General features: G+C 37.6%; 1 protein-coding gene across 2 annotated transcripts in view; it reads right to left on the reverse strand.

The window, feature by feature from the left end:
- The window catches only part of SLC25A21 (solute carrier family 25 (mitochondrial oxoadipate carrier), member 21), a 541,855-nt gene that overhangs the window by 514,877 nt on the left and 6,738 nt on the right, over nt 1-20,240 (reverse strand). For both annotated transcript variants that reach the window (XM_014538612.1, XM_005864975.2), the window contains exons 3-4: nt 16,554-16,703; nt 126-148 (exon numbers count right to left, since the gene is read on the reverse strand). In XM_014538612.1, the coding sequence (XP_014394098.1) occupies nt 126-148; nt 16,554-16,666 (136 nt within the window). In that variant the 5' untranslated portion in view covers nt 16,667-16,703. The remainder of the gene's footprint in view (nt 1-125; nt 149-16,553; nt 16,704-20,240) is intronic.

Consider the following 20,240-nt stretch of genomic DNA (forward strand, 5'->3'; position numbering starts at 1 on the left):
GGGGGGGGGGCAATGGAGGATAAGGACACATATGTAATACCTTAATCAACAAAGAAAGAAAAAAATTTTAAAAGCTGTGGTACATTTACACAATGGAATGCTACTCAGCCGAAAAAAAATCTTACCTTTTTTGACAGCATGGATGGACCTGGAAAACATTATGCTAAATAAAATAAGCCAGTCAGAGAAAGACAACTCATATTGTAATCTAATTTCACTCATATTGGAATCTAATGAGCAAAATACACTAACGAGCAATATAGAGACCAACTCATAGATAGAGAGCTGGCTGACAGCTGTGGGGGTTGTGGGGAGAGGGAGCTGAGTGAGAATGGAGGGATTGAACAAAAAAGAAAAAAAGGAGAAAAAACTTGTGGACACAGGCAACAGGGTGGTGAATGCCAGAGGGGAAAGGGATGTTGGGGGATGGAGAGGAGAGTATAGGGGGATAAATGGTGATGGGCGGAGATTTGACTTGGGGTGGTGAACACACAATACAGTGTACAGACTATATGTTGTGGAATTGTACACATGAAACCTGTATAATTTTGTTAACCAGTGTCACCCACATAAATTCAATAAAAAGGTAAATAACCATGTGCCCTATAAACCCTTATGGCCCATATTCATAGATAATAGGCAATTATTTATATAATATTATGAATGAGAATAATATTTTAAAAATATAAATTGGTTGTTTTTTAAAGCATTTTAATATCTGAAAAAATTCAGCATTTGGAAAAAGAAGAGACTTCAAAATTATTTCAAAATGCCCTAAATTACATCTTGGACTAATTTAAACTGGGGGCTGAGGAGAAGGAGGGGAAAAGGAGTCATGCTGAAATGGAGCCAGGCTTAGTGAGTCTGCTTTGGACTAATTGTCCTTCCAACTCCTCAATTGCAGTCAACAACTAAATGAAAACAAATACGTATAACTAACAAGATCAGAAGGTTCAGGTTTACAGAACGTAAAGAATGTGATTTCCTTGTTATAGAGCAATTTTTAAAATTAAAAGACACCCCCTCCCCAAAATACTGCAAACCAGCATGCCACCTAATTCTCTTTGCCCCATCAGACACTCCCTCTGACTAGGTTCTCAAAATCTCCCACCTAATATGAGGTGGTATTGTAAATAGTGAAAACTAGAAGGAAAAATATATCCAACAATAGGAGACAGGTTAAATGCATTGTGGAATACCTTCATTAAAAAGCGGTGTTTACACTCATAATATAAAATGACAGAAATATCCTTATTTAAAAATATAAATGTTTATAAACTGTATCATAAGAATCCTATAAATACATTTATAAACATACAAACTAAAGGCTAGAAAAATGTATCAAAATAATCTTGGTTATTACTGACTGGGTAGTACAGTTATTGGTTATTTTAATTTTCTTCATTATGCTTTTTATATTCCAAATTCCCAAATTAACTTGTATTGGTTTTAAAAGAAAGAAAAAATAATATCCTCTTTAAGGTACCTCCTTCTCCTTTTATTTTTCCTTCATGAGTCACTGGTTTAGGACCTTGAATACTAACAAAATTTTCTATTTCATATCATCTTTGTCCAAGGACATCTGTCAATATTCCTGTAAACAGAGGATTCAGCTTAAAGAACAGACCTGAGATTAATATTTAGGGTTCTACCACAGGGAATAAAATAAACACTAATCAGGTTTTCCCAGTATCCTCTCATTACCTGTAGCAAAGATAAAAATCTATTCATGAGTATATGCCTGTGCAATAAAGACTTCTTCCTTAAGCTAGAGGATTTGATTTCCATGGTTGAAAACATCAATAAGACCTCTTTTAGGGACTTTTTACATACAGATGTTATTTTCATGCAAAGATAGGGTAAACTCTGAATGGGATCTGAATACATGGCCGTCAGGCCACCAAGGCTCCAGTCCTGGCTATACCACTAAGAATTGGTGTGCCCTTGGAAAAGTAACCACTTCTTAGAGTGCCCATTTACACGTGTGTGAAATTAGGGAGTTAGACAATTTATTTGTCCATAGAAGGATTCTACTTAAAAGAGGGCTGCAAATACTACAGAGTCACATACAGAACTGGGTGATATTTAGGTCAATGTGAACAGCTATTGAAAGGTTACCCAAGGGTTTTAGAATCTATACTCAACAAGTCCCTGGTCTGCCACAAGCTAGTTGCATGTTTTTCTGAAAATCATTTTATTTCCTTAGGCCACTGAAAACAAGGTAGTTAGACGAGATGATTTCTAAGTTCCATTCTACCTCTAAAATTCCATGATTTGGGATTCAAATGAGTCTAGAGAGGGAAAGGGGAAACAAGGTAAAAGGGATTAAAATTAACATGAAATTCTCTGACTTCCTTGTTTTTACATTGGGTTAGATTTTGTTTCATTATGTTATTTGGTGGAGGGATAAGTGAGGATAACTCGCATTCCAGTTGATGGTAAGATTGCAATTATTTTTTTTAAAGCCACACATAACAATTATAATTTGGTTAAGAGGAAGAAAATCATGTATCCAAATGCTAACTATTACTTTGTATATAATAATCAGCCCCAGAAGGCATATCCATCTAGCACTTTTTGGCAACTAGAAAGCACTTAATAAATATTTACTTTCTGACTTATAATGACTGTTGTTCTATTTGAATGAGGATGATTAGGAGTAGACAGTCTTCAGTGGAGAATTCTAGTGTTTAGAAATCCCTTCCCTTTGGTGTTCCAAAAGACTACAAGTCTATGGACCCATTAAACATCCATTATGTTTTTATGATCTAACACAGTGAGAAGGAGTCTACTGGGATACACAGTACTTCAGTTAGTTTGAAGGCTGTCCAAATCTGTGGCAAGATCTCACTGTATTGTGTAAGTGTCAAAAGGAACTCAAGGAACATAACATTTTAAATATACATAAAACCTAATATACAGATTATAAGCAATTATGTTTTTGACCTATAGTCTCACAGATGATAATATCATTTTCAAAAATATAGGCAAGCCTTGGCAGGTGGTTCAGTTGGTTGGAGTATCATCCAGTACACTCAATTCCTGGTCAGGTTCAATCCCTGGTTCTGGAGGCAACCAATTGATATTTCTCTCACATCAAAGTTTCTCTCTCTCTCTCCCTCCCTCCCTCCTCTCTCTCTTTCTCTCCCATCCTCTTTCTCTAAGATCAGTAAACAAATCTTCCAGTGAGGATTAGATCCAGAGACATGGAAGCATGGAACAGAATGATGAATCTCAGTGGGCGGAAGGAGATTAACCAAAGAACTTAAATGCATACCTCATGGACACAGACAATAGTACTATGAAGACCTGGTGGGGGGAGTAGCAGGGTGGAGGGGGTCAATGTGGGGAAAAGGGGAGACATCTGTATTTTTCAACAATAAAGATAAATTTTTAAAATATATTTTTAAAACCTGGGTAATATTTAAAGAAATGGTTCCAAGGTCTTTCATCACATCTTTTTTTATCCTACACACAACATAAGTTAAAAATACTATCTACATTTTCATTTTAGTCATAAGTCAGGGCATTGCTCCACTGTGGCCTAGCTGATGGCTTTCCTCCCTGCCATATATATATATATATATCAGGAGTTCTACAGCTTTGTCATTAATAAGGGCTGGAATGAGTATTAGTTGTACTGACTGCCACAAAAGTGGCAGTTCACTAACATTGGATCAATAGGACATCATTATAAAACCATCAATCAAAGCTGGATAGCACTGGTGCTTTCCTGGTGCTACTGAAATAGAATTTGAACAATGTGAATGCCTTTATCATTATATACCTAAATCAAGGGAGAAAACTCATTTGTGGAATTTAATTATACATCTAGCATTTATCCTTCACTTTCTGTGCTGCCTCATTAACATTGCAACTGTACATTTCACATTACAAGCTACTGAGGCATTGAAAAGAATTTGTACAAGAAAGAATGCACATGTGTATCATATACAATATCTGCAATGCAACACAAAAATAAGAGGCTATTTGTTGCCACATTAATTTCCATGTACAGTTCAATTACAGCAAAAAAAGCTTACATGAACAAGTCAATCTGATGCAATTTAACAAGAATTTACAAAGTGGCTGCTAGGTACAGGGCACAATGGGACATTTAGTTTGTGTTAATCACCTCCCTACCCTCAAGGAGCTTACAAGGACATTTTAGTTTCCTTTATAAAGAAAATCCAAAAAATCAATGGTTCTTTCATTTATTGTTTTAATGGAGTTCCCAGAAAGAGGTTCTGCTGGAAGTTAACAAATTATATTTTTGCTACAGGCCTGTATTTGGGAAGAGGACCGTGGACTTGAATCTGGCTTGAAAGAACATAGCCAGGGTTCACAGGAAACTACTGAAACACATGTTTCTATAACACTAATATTAAAGGGATACTGCTTGTCCAGCCTGGTTCTGAGAACACTGGGTTCCACTAAAGTAAAACAAAAGAAAAAGGCAAGAAAGTGATAGAGGTAGCACCTGTTATAATAATACAGCCCTAGATTTGGCAGGATTAATAATAATAACTACCCCTTTTTGTTTGATTTCCCTTTCTGAGAGTTCATTATTGGTCTGAAAAATGCCATAGATTTCTGGGTATTAACTTTATATCCTGCTATGTTGCCAAAATCATTTATTAAATCTAGTAGTTTTCTGATGGAGTCTTTAGGGTTTTCTATGTATAGTATCATGTTATCTGTGAATAGTGACAGTTTTATTTCCTCCTTTCCAATTTGGATGCCTTTTATTTCTTCTTGTCTAATTGCAACAGCTAACACTTCTAGTACTATGTCTTACAGGAGTGGTGAAAGTGGGCATCCTTGTCTTGTTCCTGTTCTTATGGGAAATGGTTCTAACTACCCCTTTTTAAATACAAACCAAGTCCAAAGCACACTACAAACATTATCCTATTCACCATGAAGAGTTGGCATTTAAATATATATATATATATTTTATTGATTTTGAGAGAGAGAGAAAGAGAGAGAGAGAGAGAGAGAGAGAGAGAGAGAGAGAGAGAGAGAAACATCGATGTGAGAATGAAACATCCATCAGGGTCCCTCCTGCACACGCCCTACCAGGGATTGAGCCTACAATCCAGGCATGTGCCCTGACCGAACCAGCAACCTTTCAGTGCCCGGGACAAGGCCCAACAAACTGAGACACACCGGCCAGGGCAAAAGTGGGCATTTTTACCCTCATTTTACAAATGAAGAAACTGAGGCTCAGAGGGCTTAGGAAATTTGCCTGAGGACACACAGCTATGAGAGGCAGAACCAGGATTCTAATCCAGAATGTCTCACTGAAAACACCAGTACTTTCTGCTCATTAGTCGCCTCTCCAGAGAGATACTTCTATGGATACCTGTATGGATACCTACCATTTAGCTAACACAATTTTCTTCGACTTGAATTTTAATGCTGCATAAGGCATTTCCAGCACCCTCTCAGGTCTTACCTCCTCTGTGACTGAATCCTTGTCTTTAACTTGTAGTGATGTTCTTGCCTTTTTCCCCTCAAAGGTAAAAGCTGGAAAGAGTGTGTGGCAATTACTGATTGTTGGCACAGAGTCACAGTGGGTCTCTATTGATTTTTTTACATGTATTAAACTAAAATCCAATGTTTTCATTGATCGAATGAAAAGTAAAGTGTTTCAAAAGCATAAAGACCAGTTTTCTCTAGCTGACTGCTACATTCAATTGTCCTGTCTCAAGTAATAAACATTGGCACATGGAAAACTCAAAACTAAAAATCTGGTCAGGAAGCCGGAAGTGGACAAAAACTAACATAATTTTGTATGCCAGTTTTGAATAGTTGTAGAATTATTTTGGTAAAGATGTGCTAAACTGACACTCAGTAAGGCCTATATCAAGTTGTCATAAGAAGAAGCTGTTAAATTGTTTAAGGACTAGGAGAAACCAAATATTTTGCTATCAGCCAAAAGCAATGAGAATACAATTCTAAGATAAGAGAACTAAGACTTCAATAAGCAAACTTACCAAGAGAAAAGTTATGTTACAATTTATATTTAATTGTTGGAAGATTATTTTCTTGTCTGGTGGGTGCTAAATACAAACATTCCTATAAAAACAGAAATGCCCATCCTATATCTCCTTCCTTTCAAGTCAGTAGACATTCCTCTTTAAGAAATACCCATACTACAATGGTTTTAAAATAGTATGTTGTTTAAACCAAAAACTGACGAGCATTATCAGCAACTACTAGAAGCCAGGGGAAGCCTGGAACAGATTCTCCCTCCGTGCCTCCAAAAGGAGGAGTTCTGTCAACACTTTGCTTTTAGACTTCTAGTCTTTAGAACTGAGACAATAAATATTTGAAGTTTTAACTCCCCCCAAATTATGTTGTTTAGCAAGAATTTTATCTCTTAAAATGAAGCAAGAGTTAGATTGAATTATATTATTTTGATGTGTTAATACAAAGGAATGCCCCAGTCCAAAGTAAACCTACAAGTTAATGTGGTCCATCATTCTACATTTTAAACAGTATTACTTGCTTTTCACAAATGCATAATTTAAATGCTGTTCAATACAGTAGCTACTAGCTGTATGTGGCTATTTGAATTAATTATAATGAAATAAAATTAAAGATTAATTTCCTCTATTGCACTGGCCATATTTTAAATATTCAGTAGCCACAGGTGGCTAGTAACTATATAATGGAGAGTACAGACATACAGCATTTCCAACAATGCAAAAAGATCTACTGGAAAGTGTAGGTCTAGAAAGATGAGACAGAGTAGAGAATCACTGCTACAACCCGGCTTCTATTTAAAGTAATCCCCGGCTTCTCCTCCAACACTGACTTCATAACACTCATAAAATGACAGCTATACTCCACAGTCCCATAAATATCACTTTCTTGGATTGACAATCTAGACTCTAGATTCTAGAGAAACCTAACAACCGGTGCTTTATTATGCACAGTGTCACATCAGCACCTAGTTTGGAGATGCTATTACCCTGACCTTTCTGTTGGCAAGAGTTATCTGGTGCAGTTCCATTTGTCTGCATTAGAACACACTTGGGGTGAGAAAATGGAAAACATGATGCTCCCCCTTCAGCAATGACCCAGACTTAGCCAGTGTTCCTTTCGGGATTATTCCTAAGTGACTAAGAACCACTTTTTACACCAGCAACAATCCTGAACTTTTTAAAAATCATAATAAGCCTTCAAGATAATAAAAGGATTTGGTCCTGAATAGCAGAAAGCTATGCATTTCTCCAGTTCTCATAGTCTGTCATTGAGATAGAAACAATGTATTAAATACATTTTAAATGAGTGCTCAAAACAGTCCACCCAGAAGTCAGACAATCAATATTCCACAGTGTGCCTACAGCTCTCAAAACAGGTTTAGAGACTTTATATTATAAGGTTTCAAAATTCTCATAAATATAATTAAGGAATACATATTTGTTTCTTGCCTGAATTAAAGTCTCCAAATCATTTTGATAATTTTTCTCAAGACCAATGTTTTGGCACTTATCAAAAACTTTTAAAATACTTTTTTTCTAAATAAGGGCTCAATATCCATATTATCCTATAAGAATGACGAAGAATAAAAATTAAGCTGAGTCCTGCTATTAACGCAGCCCGGATCCACTTTGTAATAGACTGTCCCCACTAAACGAAAGCGATGGCCCATGTGAGTCCAGATATGTCATGCCATAGGTCCTTGAGAAGCAGCAAAACATGTTTGCTCTGCATTAACATGAGAACTTTGATAATTTTTAACTTTTCTACTTATAACAAGTTTATGCAACATGTTATGCTTAAAGCATAAATCTAAAGAAAAACAATACTGTATTAGTACAATTACAAATATAACAGGAACTCTGACCTAAGCAAAAATTAAAGGGAATTATTTCTTAAAATTCACCAACGCTTGTGCGTATGGCATGGCTCTTTTGAGAAACACTGGCTCCAAGAGAGACTTGTAGCCAAAGAAGATTTAGTGGTTTCTCACTAAGCCCCTGGCAGTGACCACTTCAGAAAATTAAGTAGTTTATGGAGCACATACTCTCAAGACATTCCCTTGCTTGATTAGATGAGGCAACAATACAATGTGGATGTGAATTCTAAACAGATGGGGAAAATAATCATAGAAAAGGAGCTGCTGGCTTTGGCCAGATTGTAAAAGGGTTCTCCTAATGGGCAAGCAAAATACACCTCATCGACGAAGAAGTTTGAGGAGATCTGGCCACTGAAAAGAAAGAGCAAAGTTAAATGTCCGACCGCTGGAGAAGAGAACAAAGGTAATGATAGGAGGGAGGGACAATGCGGGGCTCCTGGGTTGCTGGTAATATTCTATTTCTTGACTGGGGTAATGGCTACACAAATTTGTAAACTTGGAATAATTTTCAAGCTCTGTACTTAAAATGTGTGAAATTTTGCGTGTATACGTCACACACCTTTTTTTAATATGTAAAGAAGTTAAACACCCCCTTCCTCAACAGAGAGTCATACAGACTAACCTCAGAATCTTTGTGGGTTTCTATGAAAAAAAGCAACAAAAATGAATTCGTCTAGTGTAACAGTAGGCCAAGTCATTGAGTCAGACACTTTGTTATGGTGACATTTCATCCTATGAGGTCCCTTTGGGAACATCCTGGTGCTGTGAGTCCAAGCTCATTGCTGCATACTAAACAAGATGTTTTATGCTGGACTGTTTGGTACTAACCAACGCAGCTGTCATTCAGCAGACATACCTAGAGGACCTCGTGGGTGCAGAGCATTGTCTGCCCTGGCCAGTGTGCGAGACAAGTATTCTGCCCACAATGAAATAAAAATGACATGTTTTTCCCCATAAGTAACATATCAGCAAGTGTAAAATAATGCAATTCACATGAATCAAGTTGTATATTCTATGTCTCTTCCACAATTCATTCCTTTTTGTCCCTCAGCAAATTCACTCAACACCATTTTTATGGGATCTCCTCCATCGCACTTGCAAGTCTTCTCTAAACTTGAATCCTGTGGCACCCTCTTCATTGATCCAAACACTAAACTCTTTCTGCAGATAATTTAGTAATTTAGTTGAATCGGCAAAACCGTCAAGCCTTTGATTTTGAGGGAGGGCTCTACAGCCAGACTATCTGGGATTGAAGTATTTAAAACTTCTTTATTGTTTATGTCAAATGTGTGAATATATTAAGCTGAAATATAAGTAAATAAGAAAACCCCTTTTAGTGGCTCTTAAGTGCATCCTCATTTGTGCCAGCTGCTTGATCTGTATACATTGCTACATTATAGGATCATGAGTTAAGCCAAAAGAATGGGATGATGTGATATAAGTCATCACGATTGTGTATTCTGCCTCATCAAGGAAGTGGCGATTATCTCTGCTATTCTCAAAAGCAAAGGATACATCATCAAAGGAGCCATAAGGCATCAACCTTCCTTTAAAATCTATAGTCTACTACAATTTTGCATGTCTGTATGTCAGTGAATTAATATTACAAGTGTTCATTAATTTCTGACACTCAATGGACTATGTAGAAAACAATTCAAGTATGTTGAAGGTGGATCATCCATTAAGGACACATTTATCAACATCAATAAAATAATATTCCAATTTAATGTGTGTGTATTTATGTTGCTTGCATTCATTCCTAGATTCTATTTGTTCATTTTTCCCCAAAACTTGTTTCTGAAAATATTTGCACGTATTCCCCTTGCTTCTCTCTTAAGTGATTATCAACCACTTAGGAAGTTAACAGTCACGTTATTATAGTGACAACAGAACCAAATATCCCACCCCTAAAAAAGCATTTATTCAGGTGATTTTTTTAAAAAACTACTACAGAAACATGATCACACTTTCAGAAAATTAAGACAAGGAGAAAGACAGTAGAAGAGATAAAAATAAAAGAAACTAACAAACAATAGAAGGGGGTTTTTTTGTTTTGTTTTTTTAATCTTCACCAGAGGATATACCTTTTAAAAAAATGATTTCAGAGAGAGAGGAAGGGGGAGACAGAGAGAAAGAAAGAGTGAGAGAAACATCAATGTGAGAGAAAAATATTGATCAGTTGCCTCCTATACACTCCCCAACCAGAGATTGAGCCTGCAACCTAGGTATGTGCCCTGACCGGGAAAGGAACCCCAGACCTTTTGGTGTACGGGATGACACTCCAACCAACTGAGCCACCCAGCCAGGGCCTCCTAGAATTTTTAAGTCATGAGCAAACAAAAGTAGAGTATGTACTTTAGTATTCAATAGAGTCATATTCAAAATTCATAAAGCCTTTAAATCTTATTTATTTTTATGTAAACCTATTTCAAAATAAATAATTCTTAATAACTTTAAAATTTCAGAGAAAATGTTAAGGTTTTCATTGCACCAGGTTTTTAAAATTATAATTTCCACAGTAATGTGATTTGCAGTATAACATTCTAGCTGCTGCTGAAAATGACAATACGCTGATACCTACATAGCTCTGCCCTACACACATTTGTCATATATATTTATTGTCTTTAAACAATATCTCTTATCTTTTGTCTATTTCACTTAATTGCCTACACATTTCTAATAGCTCCATTTGCTAATTTCTCTTTATTGAAATGTTAAATATTGTTTATGAGGTCCCTAAAAGCCTTCCCAAAATATTAACTACATATTATAGTTATATTGATTTTCATAAGGAAAAATCAGTGTTTGAAAAAAGAAAACGTATTTTAAATGTTTACATTATATTCTATGAAACAGTCTTGAACAGAATTTTTTTGGTAAACCATGCTGCAGTCTTTTACCAATGTCCTCTGGTTCGGTATAAATGATATGGTACATTTGCATTCAAATTCATGGAACTTTTCAAATCTGTTTCCCATTTAGCTGGCCAGCCAAAAACAATATTTTCATTTGTAAACAGCTGTTTCATAATCAGCTCTTTTGTACTATGTGGAATTCCATAAAAGATAAAAAAATTTATTTAAAATACAGGAATTGCATTAATCCACTGCAAATCATTGATTAGTTTTTGTATACTACCACACAGTTTAACTTATAAGGAAAGATTTTAAGGAAAATTTAATCTTGTGTCCAAATATAACATTACTTTAAACATGAGGTCATCTAAACATCTGTCTCCAATATATCACTGGGGATTTAAATCAAAAGTCTGCTAAACATGTACAATCATTTTGAAAATAAATAACAGGACAAATTTTGTCTTGATTATGATTATCATGCATTTTAAAAGGAAACATTTATTCTAATAAGAAAAGTCTGAACTAATTTAAACTTTATTGACATTAAGTAGTTTCATACAAGAATAAGATATTTCATTTATTTGCTGTTTAACAATATTTATATTTTAACATTTCAACATTATGCCCTATTCCTTTATTTATTTATAATTTTTTAATTGCAAAATATTTAAGGAAAATTTTCAAGACATAAAATGTTTCCACTCAGTAACTGAAAAACTAATAATATTCTTTCTGAACTTTCCTTCCTTTAGGGCAAATATGAATCCTCAACAAGAACTAAAACAGTTCTATTCAGTTAATTTAATCTTTCTTTATGCTTTAAAATAAAATAAATATGGCTAATTTCAAAAGACAGTTAAGACAATAACTTCACTCCAAGACTTTACAATAAGCAAAAAATCCATGTATTTTTAAGAGAATTTAATTAAACTTAAACCCTACACCTTACTGTAGAATTTCATTTGTGTCTAGTAAGTTAGAATATTTTAATTCAGCAATAGGATTACTTCAAAAACCAGTTAATATGTAAGATGAATTAGCATTAAAAATAAACCAAAATGCTTAATCTTCAAAACAGTTTCCAAAAGTAAACAAACATTAGCAGTTGAAAAGCTGGAGAAAAACAAATTAAAACATCACTGAATAATACATTCTAAAAAAAACACACCATAGCTTTCCCTAATGTGACAGAAATCACCAAAAATCCAGCTGAAAAGGATATTAGTGTCCAGGCTGATAAAATTGTCACAAACTATAACTGTAAAAGGTGGTAGTTATGGGTTTCTGAACAGCCTCAATTCTTTTCTTCTTCCTGCCTATGTTTGGATCAGTTGATAGCATGGGCCATGGGAATTTCAGGGCATGTATTCTGCCTTGGTAAGAGAATCAGGCTAAGAACTTTCCAGCACTGTGTATGGAACAACTTAAAGGCAAGAAGTGTGTCTTCCTCATCTTGGATGCCCACTGCCTAGAACAGCAGCTGACACATATCTGCAGGTTGGTAGTGCGTGGTCAATGCATAAATGAGTTAATATCTAACTAAAAACCAAGAAATTTTGCCCTGGTTCAGTTTAAACTGCCTACTAATAAACTGCCTTAGTTTTCCCACCTACAAAATGAGGCTAATTTTTTACCTCCACCCTCACTGAAGTTTTGTGAGAAATGAATAAAAATATATGTGCAAAAGTATGTGGAAAACTCACAGTAGTAAACAAGTGTAATTATTATGATGATTAGCAGCAATACATTGTGGGACAAAAGTAGGTTTAAAGATGTGAGTAGGTGAAATCGAGGTTATTCCTGTAATATTATTTATTAATTATTGTATTATTTTCCATAAGAAAAACTATAAACCTACTTTTGCCCCACTCTGTATATGTAGGTTAAAATTATATATGCAGAGAAACTGAATATGAGGTAAAGTATTTATTTAAAAAAATTATTTTGAAGAAGCTTCAAATTGAATTAACTTGCTCACCAAAATAAGGTAACATGTTGAAATATAGACAAATTCACTTTGGAAATAAAGAACTGGGGGCTAAGAAATCCCTTCAGAAATGTTGTCTTGTGGTTTCATTGTTTTAAACTTTATAAGATTTTGAGAACTTGATAATTAATGTTTTTGGGGATTACCAGGAAGAAATTCAAATGTTCTTATATAGTTAATTCAACTGAGTTTATCCCAGATATTAGCTCTCCCAGTCCAAAAAAGTTAATAATGTACTAGAAGGCTAAAGATGCCTATTCAGCATAAGCAACATAAAAAGCATCTATTCTTGTGTTGCCAATGGTTTTCTCCAAAACTTAAACAAGCACAGATATGATCTAAGTGGGAAATGTTTGAAGTTATACTGATCTTTGTGTTAAAATAGCACATATTTATCTCTATTATTATTTCTGTCAATTAATTAACTCAAACTTTCAAAAAACAACACTAAAATGTAAAAAATAATTTGGCTTTAGTATAGTTTCCAGTTGTACAACTTTCTCTGCACTTTGAAATCAGCTGGAACAATTTTTAAAATGGTAAACCCTGGGCCCAATACCCCCTCTCCCCAAAGATGCTGATTTAGTTGATCTGGGGTGTGGCCCGGGCATCAGGATTTTTAAAGTTACTCAGGTGATTCTGAGATGCCATCAAGGCTGAGAACCAGTGCCCTGGAACATTCTTGGAGGGAAGAATCCTAATAATAACAATAAACTGCCCATCTAAGGGGACATATTGTGCCAAGCAGCTGGCTAAGCACTTCACAACAATTTTATGGGAAAAGATTGCTACTAATTCCTACTTTATGAATCAGGACAGTTAGAAGGGGTAAGAAACTCTCCCAAAGTCCTGCTGCTGTTCCTGGGCTGAGAGAGGACTGCAGGGCAGCGGGAACTGTGTCGCTGACTGCCACCCCGGTCGGAGCTATGCCTTAAACCAGATGCTATTTGAGGGCGAGTCAGAGTGCCAGTGAACCAAAGTGATGGCAGAATTACCTTCGGGGATACAGAGACACTGAAGTTAGCAAGATATTAGCAATGCCCATTTTTCTCCTTAGCCTGGCTGTCAGAATAAATTGCAAACTTTCTCAAAACAGTAATGTTTGAGGCAAAAAACACTCCCAGGCAGTGTTCTGGTCTAGCTGCATACCTCTCAGTCGTCATGGACACAGGATGGAACAATGAAATCATTATTTGACTATTATTTTTTAGTTGCTAGTCAGCATAGGGTTCTGTCTGCAAACTGTATCTCTGCATTCCCTCTGGATCAGGGGAGCTGTCCCTCCTGGTAGTGACAGAATAACCACAAACAACACGAGCCCTTCTCAGGGGACAGTCATCTTTATCTGTCAATATTAGTCAGTTGAGAAACAGAGATGCAGGCAGCTGAAAAAACAGTCTGACTGTTTTAAGTTTACAGGTGGCCTTCTAATGGAAAGTTTTACACACTGAAATTCCTTTTTCAAGTTGAAAACGTTTGGACAAAAAGGGACAGAATTTGGCAGTATTTTAATGCAACGTGTCTAACAAGCTTGCGAAAACAAAATATCACATTTTAGAGAAGCTTGGTGAACCAAGCACCAGCCTCTGGCAAGCAGACTCGGCTAACTGTTACCACCCTTCCTATGCTGCACATTCCTCACGGTTAAAATCAGATCAGCCACACGTACCTGTTATCGCAGGGCCTGGTATACACAGCACACTTAAGAAATGTTTTCTGAATGAGTTCATGGACATTGGGGAGAACTAATTCAAAAAATATTTCTGAAAATCAAATTCTGTACACAGTAACATAATAATGTCAGCATGTAAATAACAGGTCAGCAGCTTACAGCCCAGCTAGAAAGTATTTTGATATGTGTGTTTATTTGCTCATGCATGTGAGTGTGGGTGTGCGTTGTTTGCTTGGGAGAAACCAGGATGAAAACACCAAAAGGCATTAGACTGACAATTCTGTAACCATTAGCAGCAAGGATCAGACACTTGGGGTTCCATGAAAGATACCTGTTTTGCTTTCCCCAACATTTGGGGCAATGAAGCAGACAGGGCCAGTTTATTTTGTCGGTGGCTCAAAACCTTTTTCCTGATTGGCCTATCATAACTTAAACTTTTTGTGGGGAAAGGCACTGCTTGGAGCCTATCCCAAGGAGTAAAGTACAGTTAATTAAATTGATCAATTTAGCTACTACAATAAAATTTTCCTACAATAAAATCAGGGTTTTAAAAACCAGATTAGACGGCTATTTACAAAAGTCAGAAGAGTGTGGGGTGCCATGATGGATAGCCCTGGACAGTCCCTGAGGGAGAACATTGAATGTTGGGGTTGAGGGATTGGAAAAAAGTACAGAAACTAATGAGAAAAGGAGAGACGGTTAATTATAGGTTTGGGTAATAATTTTGCCTTCAAATCTTGGGGAAAGGGCTGACAGACCCTTGTAAATCTATAAATCAGCAGTTGTCAATCAGGTGGTCTCTCTATCACTGGGTGGGATATTGAAATAGCTAAGTTAAGAACAAGGTCTTTATTACTTGTCTTGGTTAATAATGCTCGATAAAATTTGCTCCAAATAATACCCTGCAATTTTAAGATCCCCAAATTACTATGGATGATGAATATAATTGAATACCTACAAAAATATAAATGCCTTTCTCTTTTAAAGAAAGTAGGTCTTGGGGGAAGGGAGCAACTCAAGTTATTTGATAGGCTGACCTGTGGGACATGAATTGAGAGTCACTCCTATAAACCCTCTATGGAATATTGAAAAGGAAATTTCCAGAAGCAACCTAATGACTCTATTTTGGGAATAGAAAGACCACTACATCTGGTGAAAACTAAGATTATATTAATTATATCCAGGTTTGAGAACAAAACAAAACTCTACCACCCCAAATTAGAATTGAGCAAAAATAAGATTAAGTTTCTAGAAGGTAAACACAAAAATACAGTTTACATTATAAATTGTAGAGCAGAATTATAGTTAGCATATGCTCACTATATAGTGTGTCACTCGTCTATGAATATATTTTTAAATGTTTGGAATATGCCTAAATGCTTCTACGTGTTTTCCTCCCCATTAATAACTCTTACTGAGTGCTGGGCACAATTATAAGCATTTTACATGTATCAACGAAATGATCCTTCCAACAACCTTATGAAGTACATTGCAATGTATCTCTATTTTATGGATGAAGCATGGGAATTTTAAACTGCCTGCCCAAGGAAACACATCTAAGTGAGTGTTAGAGTCAGAATCTGACGCCAGGTAAAGCATCCGAATCCCCTCAGGCCACCACCTCCCTGCATTACCTCTACTCATTCTGTAAGATAAAGTTCACTATTAAAGCATGGATGTCTCTTGATAGGGTGCCATATTTTCCTCTTTGTTGACTGATCTCATTTGTACCTATTTCATTGCTTAGTTCCCATAAGTGTACTCAAAAGTTTGCCATCTATGTAACTATTTTTGGAAAGCTATATAATTTCCAAAACAAAGATCTGAGAACAAAAATGAGGTAGATTAATGTTTTCATATATAGTATATATATTTCACACATACACACACACACACACACGCATGCACATGCATGCATGCAAATGAGTTAAATAGCTCCTTGGGATAGCAGAGTAGAAACTTAGTAGATAAGAAGAGAAAATTAAGATTAAAGTTGCTATGACCCCACTGAAGAAGTACCCTGTCATGTGACTACATGTTTCTCTATGTATCTGTAACACATGTGGAAATGACTCAGCTGTTCCTGAGGGGGTGTGGGGCAAGCAGAGAGATTGACTTAAAAAAACACAACTAACACAGTGGCCTTTGAACTTGAGAAAAAATACCTACCTCCAAACAGTAAGCAACTTAACCATCAGTCTATACTTCTTATTATCATCCCTAGGAAACCAGGTGTTGGGAAGAAGGCCACAGTCATGTGTAGTCAAGATCCAGAAAGACATGTATTCAAGCTTGCAGAATCAATGGGAATTTAAGTACCTAGGATTAAAGTCCCTCCAAGATTGACTTAGAGCAGTGGTTCTCAACCTTCTGGCCCTTTAAATACAGTTCCTCATGTTGTGACCCAACCATAAAATTATTTTCGTTGCTACTTCATAACTGTAATGTTGCTACTGTTATGAATCGTAATGTAAATATCTGATATGCAGGATGGTCTTAGGCGACCCCTGTGAAAGGGTTGTTCAACTGCCAAAGGGGTCGCGACCCACAGGTTGAGAACCGCTGACTTAGAGCAATCAGAGCAAGAAAACTAAGACCCTTTGGATTTCCATTTCCTCCGTTTGCAGCTATCCCATATAATAAAAGGATAATATGCAAATTGACCTAATGGCAGAACTGGGAACGACCGGTCACTGTGACATGCACTGACCACGAGGGGGCAGATGCTCAACGCAGAAGCCGCCCCCTGGTGGTCAGTGCGCTTCCACAGGGGGAGCGCCGCTCAGCCAGAAGCTGGCTCATGGCTGGCCAGTGCAGCAGCAGTGGTGGGAGCCTCTCCTGTCTCCACGGCAGCACTAAGGATGTCCAACTAATGGCGTAGGCCCATTCCCTGTTAGTCGGACATCCTCTGAGGGCTCCCAGGCTGCCAGAGGGATGTCTGACATCCCTCGAGGGGTCCCGGACTGTGATAGGGCACAGACCAGGCTGAGGAACCCCGTTGAGTGCATGAATTTTCATGCACCGGGCCTCTAGTTAAGAATAAAAGGAATAGTAGGCAGTGTGGTTAGTAGACATTTGGAGTAATGTCTGAATTTGGTGGCAGGTGAGCAGCAATGATTCTTCTCACCACTGATGACATGCATTAGGCATGGAGGGAACTGCACCAGCTCCTTCAGATAATTTAAGAAACAATGTATGCTCTAGTACCTTGATGAAAGGTTTAAAGTTTTTTTAATTAACACTCAAAATTGAGAACCAAAATAAACTGACATTCATTTGGTCATCTGTATATTCATTCAACTAATGTTTATTGAGTACCTATCCTGTGCCAGGTTCTGTTTTAGGTACTGAGGATATAGCAGGGTACCAAACAGACCATGATGGTTATTCTCAGGAAGCTTATTGTTTAGAAATATGAAGACCATGTCTTAATATCTGTCATTATTATACATCAAGCTTATTTGACAATTAATATTACACATTTTTACATTTAAATAAACATGGCAGTGTTACAGCTCAACCAAAAGGTTGCTGGTTCAATTCCTGGTTAGGGCACATGCCCAGGTTGCAGGTTCAATTCCCAGTGGGGGCCGTGCAGGAGGCAGCTGATCTGTGGTGCACTCTCACATCAATACTTCACTCTCACATTGATATTTCTCTCTCCTCCTCTTTCTCTCTATCTAAAAATCAATAAAAATGTATTTTTCAAAAGTGTGACTTCCCTCATGTTTATTCAAATGTAAGAATGCATAAATTCATTTAAACTGCACAAATCATAACCCAAACACAGACATTTTCCAATGTAGGAATTGTTAATTTACTAACAACCTACATATACTAATGACCACTGCAACCCCCATTTTCTCCAAACTTGAAGCCCCCTTTATTACACAGTTCCTTGGTTCCCACTTCCCTTTTGGTCCTCTTCTGCTGTCTGACTATTCAACCATCATACATACATCCACTCATCCATCTGCACACATATGTGCCAGGAACAAATATGTGGAGTGAGAACCTCTGGAATCCATTTACCCTTGTCCCTTAGGACCAGAGTCTCTCTGAGGTTGAAAGAGACCTAAGATGCTTCTACTTATTAAGACTCTCAATATGCAAAAAAGTAAAGAACTGCCAAGCTAAAAGGCTTACTAAAATGTAGTTTATGTTAGATACCTACATTTACATATGAATGCATTTAACACACACAATTGCAATGACAAAGGCAATAACTTTATGTCTAGTTTTATTAGAAAGAAATGTCAAAAGTTTAAATTCATGAGGTCCTCTGTGAACCTGAGGCCCTATTCAAATGGCCCTCCTGGCCCTGCTCGCAACCTTTTCCTCTCAGCTTCTGGCACATCCCTATCTCATTGCCAAAGAAAAAACACCAGGCTGTCTGCACATATGAGCACTCAATCTCATTCCCTACTGCTAGCATCCCTAGAAATCTCCAGGGAAGTAAACCTCGCAAGAGCACAGGACTCTAGACTTTGGCTTTAGGGTCTTAAACTCCCTGGAGTTCAGGGCTCCTATTGGTGGTATTTCACACTTAGTACAGGTTTTAAAAAATAAGATTTTTGTGGCTCCCCCTCAAATTAAATAACATGATGTTTTAGGGCAGCCGTGGGCAAACTACGGCCCGCGGGCCGGATCCGGCCCGTTTGAAATGAATAAAACTAAAAAAAAAAAAAAAAGACCGTACCCTTTTATGTAATGATGTTTACTTTGAATTTATATTAGTTCACACAAACACTCCATCCATGCTTTTGTTCCAGCCCTCCGGTCCAGTTTAAGAACCCATTGTGGCCCTCGAGTCAAAAAGTTTGCCCACCCCTGTTCTAGGGGGAAATGCACCCTGATTGCAAATCATTAACCTAAAACTACAGATTCCTGGAACATGACTTACACATTTATGGCATTACATGAAACTATATTTTTCTCATCCATGGTAACTGCATTTCTTTTTTTTTCTTATATATTTGCCTTATGTGTTTTTCCTATACATGGCAACTATAAGTCTTTTTTAAAAATTTTAGCTTGCTCACAAAAAAACTTGCCATCCATTTCTAACTTACATAAATCATGGAAAGTAACAGACTTCCTTTTTGAATTTACAATCTACACTAATAAAAGCAAAGATGCTAATTGACCATAACTTTGCTATGCCCAAGCCACTCCCACCAGCCAATCAGAGCGGCTATATGTAAATTAACCCAACCAAGATGGCGGCTGGCAGCCACAGAGCTGGAGCAAGCAGAAGGCTTGGTTGTCCCAGCGATGGAGGAAGCCAAGCTTCCCGCCTGCTCTGGCTGGCTGTGGCCTCAGCAAAAGGCAACAAAGTTTCAATTACAGAAGCTAAATAAATCCCAGATACCTGCTTCCAGCCAGCCTCCACTGGGAGCTTGGGTGGCTGGGGGCTGTGGCCAGCCTGCAAACAGCCATCAGCCCCTCACCCAGGCTGGCCACACCCTCATGGGGTAAGGGTTCCCACTGGGGGGCTTGGCCAGCCTGCAAACAGCCATCAGCCCCTCACCCAGGCTGGCCACACCCTCAGACCACCCTGAAGGGGCTGTGGCCAGCCTGCAAACAGCCATCAGCCCCTCACCCAGGCAGGCTACACCCTCATGGGGTGAAGGTCCTTGCTGGGGGGGCTTAGCCAGCCTGCAAAAAGCCATCAGCCCCTCACCCAGATTGGCCAGGCAACCCAGCGGGGACCACCACCCTGAAGGGGCTGTGGCCAGCCTGCAAACAGCCATCAGCCCCTCACCCAGGCTGGCCACACCCTCATGGGGTAAGGGTTCCCACTGGGGGGCTTGGCCTGCCTGCAAAAAGCCATCAGCCCCTCACCCAGGCTGGCCA

Source organism: Myotis brandtii, unplaced genomic scaffold (genome assembly GCF_000412655.1).
Source record: "Myotis brandtii unplaced genomic scaffold, ASM41265v1 scaffold194, whole genome shotgun sequence".
NCBI classification, from domain to species: domain Eukaryota; kingdom Metazoa; phylum Chordata; class Mammalia; order Chiroptera; family Vespertilionidae; genus Myotis; species Myotis brandtii.